Source organism: Nansenia antarctica, assembly GCF_963989245.1.
Source record: "Nansenia antarctica genome assembly, chromosome: 1".
NCBI classification, from domain to species: domain Eukaryota; kingdom Metazoa; phylum Chordata; class Actinopteri; order Argentiniformes; family Microstomatidae; genus Nansenia; species Nansenia antarctica.
In genome coordinates this window covers 11,917,348-11,923,384 of record NC_137674.1, presented here as the reverse complement: position 1 = coordinate 11,923,384, position 6,037 = coordinate 11,917,348, and the positions used below count along the sequence as shown (strand labels likewise).

The 6,037-nt window shown below is 44.6% G+C and overlaps 1 protein-coding gene across 6 annotated transcripts in view; it reads left to right on the top strand.

The window, feature by feature from the left end:
• Positions 1 to 4,392, top strand: part of LOC308158148 (A-type potassium channel modulatory protein KCNIP2) — a gene marked incomplete at both ends in the record, with an annotated part of 125,291 nt that extends 120,899 nt beyond the window's left edge. For all 6 annotated transcript variants that reach the window (XM_080531745.1, XM_080531748.1, XM_080531747.1 and 3 more), the window contains 5 exons: positions 632 to 702; positions 955 to 1,062; positions 2,859 to 2,963; positions 3,685 to 3,747; positions 4,345 to 4,392. In XM_080531745.1, the coding sequence (XP_080387871.1) occupies positions 632 to 702; positions 955 to 1,062; positions 2,859 to 2,963; positions 3,685 to 3,747; positions 4,345 to 4,392 (395 nt within the window). The remainder of the gene's footprint in view (positions 1 to 631; positions 703 to 954; positions 1,063 to 2,858; positions 2,964 to 3,684; positions 3,748 to 4,344) is intronic.
• Between the last annotated feature and the right edge of the window lie 1,645 nt (positions 4,393 to 6,037).

Sequence of the window (6,037 nt, the reverse complement as noted above, 5' to 3'; positions counted from 1 at the left end):
AAGGGACTACAGGTCTCACATTGCTAGTCCATAAACGTCCTTGTTTGTCTCTGGGCCAAACTCGAGACCGCCGTCAAAGAGACTTGGTCGAGAAATGTCCGAGAGCGAGCACAGACCACATCACTCTCTTTATATCCTTCAGGCAGGAAGTACACGTGACAGTAAGGGATGTATGTACAACACCGCCCCCTGGGGTTATGGGTTGTGGAGTCAGTTATGTAGTGTCTAGTAAATGCAATCGAATCTACCCAGACCTTCGGTAGTGTGGTCACACCATCCAATCTTGTTAGATTAGTGTTCTTCTTCCCTCATAGAAGGGAGAATAGAAGGATTAAATGAGGAAACATTGAAATAGGACCAGGCTATTCAACAAAGACAGATAGAAGCCTGCTGAGGTCCACCAGTGCTAGCACAGTAGAGACGGGACACTGCTTTGTTCCAAACTATATTCAGATTGATGATATATTGAACTGCTTGTTTGAACATGTTCAAGTAGAAAAAGGTATTGTTTGAAATGATATTTTAGGTAGAATGATATATTTAACGACTGGCTGATTTTTTGGTGATGTTGGTGATTGTGTTGTCTGGGAAATGGTCCAAGGATACAGACTGTATATCTCTGCCATTTCAGATTCAAGTACATACGCACACTTCCTGTTTGAAGCCTTTGACACTAACAAGAACGGGTCGGTTAGTTTTGAGGTGAGCGCTATTTTTATGTGTACTTCCTTCGGGAGAGATGCGGTCAGGCAGTAAATAGGCTGCCGAACCTGAATCCATATTGAAACAGGACACATGCCCTTCCCTGCAATCCATGAACACAAATAGTTACCACACAGCCTGTAGTGTGTGTGTGTGTGTGTGTGTGTGTGTTCTCTAAGTGAAATAGATTTGTTTTTATTTGTCTCTATTGATCCAGTGTAATCAGCAATTTTGTGTGTGTGTCTTTCTTAGGACTTTGTGTTTGGTCTGTCCATCATTCTGAGAGGGACCACCAACGACCGGCTAAACTGGGCCTTCAACCTGTACGACCTGAACAAGGACGGCTGCATCACCAAAGAGGTCAAAAACAAACACACACAAACTCTTCCAAAAGCACAAGTCTGTACTAGTCTACCCAAGTCTATACTAGAAGGTTGGCAGTGTTCTTAATTCTCTATTCAGACTCAGCTAACAGCCAACTGAATTGTTCACAGTGGATAAACTCCAGGTGTCCCCACAGTCCTGCGACTCATCGCAGCCTACAGTAAAGGGCCCTCCAAACTCATCACAGCTGACTGAAATGCGCCCTGCAGATGACCTCTCAGTCTCCCCACGCTCATCACAGCTGGCTGAACTGCGCTCTTCAGTCGCCAGGGCAAGACAAATCGTTAGCCAGCTCATTGGACCCCCACTAAAGCGACGGTGCAGCCCTCGTTCTCAGTTCCCAAAAATCTCAGTTTTGGTACTACTAGAGCTCAGCGCTGCCTTTGACACTGTAGACCACGACATTGTAATAGATAGACTAAAGACCTGGGTAGGACTTTCAGGCACTGCCTTAAACTGGTTTAGATCCTACCTACAGGACAGAAGCTCTTATTTCTCCATTGGCAACTTTGTGTCTGACCTAATTAAAATTACATGTGCGGTTCCCCAAGGATCAATCCTTGGCCCCCTCCTATTCAATCTCTACATGCTTCCTTTGGGACACATCATCAAAAAGAACAAAATTGCCTAACAAAATTGCCTACCACCATAGTTGCCTACCACAGCTATGCAGCTGACACTCAAGTCTACATAGCCCTCTCACCGAACAACTATAGACCCATCGACAATCTCTGTAATGGCATTGAACAAATAAACGCCTGGATGACACAAAACTTCCTCCAATTAAACCAAAACAGAGATAATTGTATTCGGTACACCTGACAAAAGATCGAAAGTCAGTGCAAAACTTGATTCTCTCTCTCTTCAAACAGGTCAGAAATCTTGGTGTAATTCTAGACACCGATCTAAACTAAATCAGCCAACTATATCACCTGAAAAACATAACAAGAATGAGAGGTTTCATGTCCAAACAAGACCTTGAAAAACTCATCCATGCTTTTGTTTTCAGTAGACTTGATTTGTGTAATGGTCTACTAACAGGACTATCTAAAGGGGCTGTTCGTAAGCTGCAGCTCATCCAAAACGCTGCTGCTAGGGTCCTAACACATTACACCAATCCTGAGATCCCTACACTGGCTACCAGTATCTCTGAGAATTGAATTCAAAGTACTCCTAACTGCATAAAATCACAAAATGGTATTGGACCAAAATACATCTCCTTCCACCCTACATTCCCGCAAGGTCCCTAAGGTCAGCTAATCATTCCAAGAGTGAAAACAAAACACATTGCAGCAGCGTTCAGTCACACTGCTGCATGCTCCTGGAACAAACTCCCTGAAGAAATCAAACAGGCCCAAACCCTAAAAATATTTAAATCTAAGCTAAAAGCCTTCATGTTTTGCAGCAGTTATGATTAAACACAAACACTTCTATCAATGTATTTTATCCATTAACTATTGTCTTATGAGAGCTTTTATCTATTTACTTCTTATATTTGCTTTTATTCAGTGTCATTTAGATTTTCTTACTATGCTCCTCTTGCTGTATTTTTTATAATGTATGTAAAGCACTTTGAATTGCCCCTGTTGTATGAAATGTGCTATACAAATAAACTTGCCTTGCCTGAAGATGACCTTACATTTCAGAGTGGAGAGTGAATGATTGATGTTTTGCTTTGACAGTACTCTGTGATTGTCATCTAGCTTTACTCCTTTCTCCCTCTCTTCCTCTCTTTTTTTCTCCCTCTCCCTTTCTCCCTCTCCCCTTTCTAGGAGATGACGGACATAATGAAGTCGATCTATGACATGATGGGGAAGTACACATACCCAAATATGCAGGACGATGCCCCCAGAGACCATGTGGAGAGCTTTTTCCAGGTCAAACAAGCCACAAGACACACTTCACATTGGCATTATGTCAAACCAGTGTAAAACTGAGTGTATATATGAAGTTGTCCATAGCTATGTTTGGCAGAACTAGATTCAGCCTTTGATTGGGATAAGGTCTGGTCCAACATACTGTTAGCATCTAGAAATCCTGACCACCAGCAAATTCATTACAACTTTGAGACTTATGTGCCTTACTCCCCCATTGCACTTATCTTAAACAATCTATCCAATGTGGGCCTACCTCTGATCAAGAAGCGAGGCTTACTAGCCGGAATTACAGCAGCTAAAAAGTTAATTGCCACACATTGGAAGCCTCCCCATACACTTTCTCGGAGAGTCTGGGTCCTAACTTACCTAGACATAGTCTACTTAGAGCTATCAACAGCCCGGATGCACGGGGCAAAACAGCCAATACTGGAGATGTGGAACTCAATTTCGTTGAGCCTCAAAAGCTTAGTATAACCACTTGATGTAGCGAATAGCCTGGATCCCGGGTGGGGGGGTGGGGGGGTGGGAGGTCGTCATTTTAATTTTGTTGTGGTTTATTTTTGGTTCTTGTTTTATTTTACTGTGTCGTGTTGTATGTGTCGTTATTGTTTATAATGTACCTGTCTTGTTGTCGAGTTGTTTAAAAATAAAAATAAAAAAGTTGATCACAAAAAAAAGCTATGTTTGGCATTTAATTACTTTTTTCCTGTTTCCCCTTCAGAAAATGGACCGGAATAATGATGGGGTCGTCACCATTGATGAGTTCATCGAGTCATGCCAAAAGGTAGGTCATCTGCGTGTATGTGTGTGTGTGTGTGTGTGTGTGTGTGTGGTGTGTGTGTGTGTGTGTGTGTGTGTGTGTGTGTGTGTGTGTGTGTGTGTGTGTGTGTGTGTGTGTGTGGGTGTGTGTGTGGGTGTGGGTGTGGGTGTGGGTGTGGGTGAGGGTGAGGGTGAGGGTGAGGGTGAGGGTGAGGGTGTGGGTGTGGGTGAGGGTGTGGGTGTGTGTGTGGGTGGGTGAGGGTGTGGGTGTGGGTGAGGGTGTGTGTGTGTGTGTGTGTGTGTGTGTGTGTGTGTGTGTGTGTGGGTGTGTGTGTGTGTGTGTGAGGGTGAGTGTGTGACCGAATACAAAATGAGTGGACATTTGATCTGACTTCACACAATGTGTCTCTTTGTGTACTGTGTATACTGTGTGTCTCTCTGTGTTTCTTTACTCTCGTAAATTGACATCTCAAAAAGAGAGAGAGAAGGTTGAAAAACCAGTGATCAATGATGCCACTGAGGTGGCGACTGCACTCTGCTGTCTCTCTGTGCCTAATAATCTATCCCTCTCTCCTATCTATCCCTCTCTCCTATCTATCCCTCTCTCCTATTCCCCTGTCAGGATGAGAACATCATGCAGTCCATGCAGCTGTTTGACAACGTCATCTAGAAGTTTCCCCTGGAACACAGGGTGTGGGTGTGGGTGTGGGTGTGGGTGTGAGTGTGAGTGTGTGTGTGCGTGCGTGCGTGCGCGCGCATGCACATGCATGCACGTGCGTGTGTGTATGTGTGTGTGTGTGTGTGTGTGTAGATCTGTGTGTATGTGAGAGGGGCCAATCTGAGGAACGAGTGCCCCTACCACCCCCTCCCCCACCCCCACCTCCCTCTCTCCAAGCCACGAAGGGCCCCCACCTCCTCATCCAGTACTTTAGCTTCTCCCCAGAGACAGAGACAAGATGATGAGGCTGGCTCCTAGACTCTGACACACACAGCCAAACCTACACCTGTTTTATGTAACACTTTGTTTAACATTCCTGCTTGTGAGAGAGAGAGAGCTACAGAACTGTAGCCTGCTGTCCGGACTTGGAGTAGGATGATGTTCCCTCAACACTTAACTAAGGTCAGTTACCATTGTACCAATGGTTGAGGTTCGGATTTGGGAAGCGAAAACTGATCCTAGATCTGTGCCTCTGGGAAGCCTGATGTGTCCCGTGAACAGTTGGGCTCACACCTTGGTAATAATAGGCGACTGTAGCACCACCTAGTGGGCAAGCAGAAGAAAGACACCTGGGAGAAAGAAAAACAACCAACCTGCAGAAATGACAGGATAGCCTGAAGAAGGATGGAGGAGAGAGGCCGTTGTTTTCAATAAGGAACAGATATTAATATCGCATGATGATGTCACAAATAACCAATGTATTGACAAAGGTACTCCAAAGCCTGTCTGTTTGTCTGCTGTCCGTAGTCATCCACATGTGCCTCGCCCCATTTGTGTGTGTGTGTGTGTGTGTGTGTGAGAGAGAGACAGAGAGACAGAGACAGAGAGACAGAGAGAGACAGAGACAGAGAGAGAGAGAGACAGAGAGAGAGAGAGAGAGAGAGAGAGAGACAGAGAGAGAGAGAGCCTTCTGGAAGGAATACGTTCACCTACATTGCCTCCTCTATAGACTACTACCACAGATAGCCCTGGAGCCTTTTCTAACCTACATGTATTACATAACCCATAACAGTTGTATGGGTCTGTTGACTGTTGTACCTCCTCCCCTAACCCCAGTGGTGTATCACTAGGCAGTACTATGTGGTATGCAACTAACGAACATAGTCTTGCTGCTTTGACCATCCTAGCGCCTATCCACATACAGCATACGGGAGATGAACACACAGCATTCGTGAGCTAATACTGTATAATATCAAAAAGGACATGATCATACTGGATCATCTAATGTACACCATATACTGTAAATGGCACCATCGTTTTGAGGATCTGTTAATGATGACATAGTCGTTTCACATGTAGGCAGATCAGATCTGAATACCGGTATACTTCATAAAAGATCAAGGAAAAATCTAGAAGTGCTGAGTGCAGTTCTACCACTTACAAAATATCAACATGTATGGTTACGTTCATACATGACCAGTGTCATTTAGTCAGTCAAAGGAGAGAGGCCTGTGTGTGTGTGTGTGTGTGTGTGTGTGTGTGTGTGTGTGTGTGTGTGTGTGTGTGTTTGTGTACACAGTGATAGCATTGTGTATGTATGAGAGCTAGTTTGATTACACTGGTACTGTTTCCCCTCTAACCCCCTCTCACACTGACA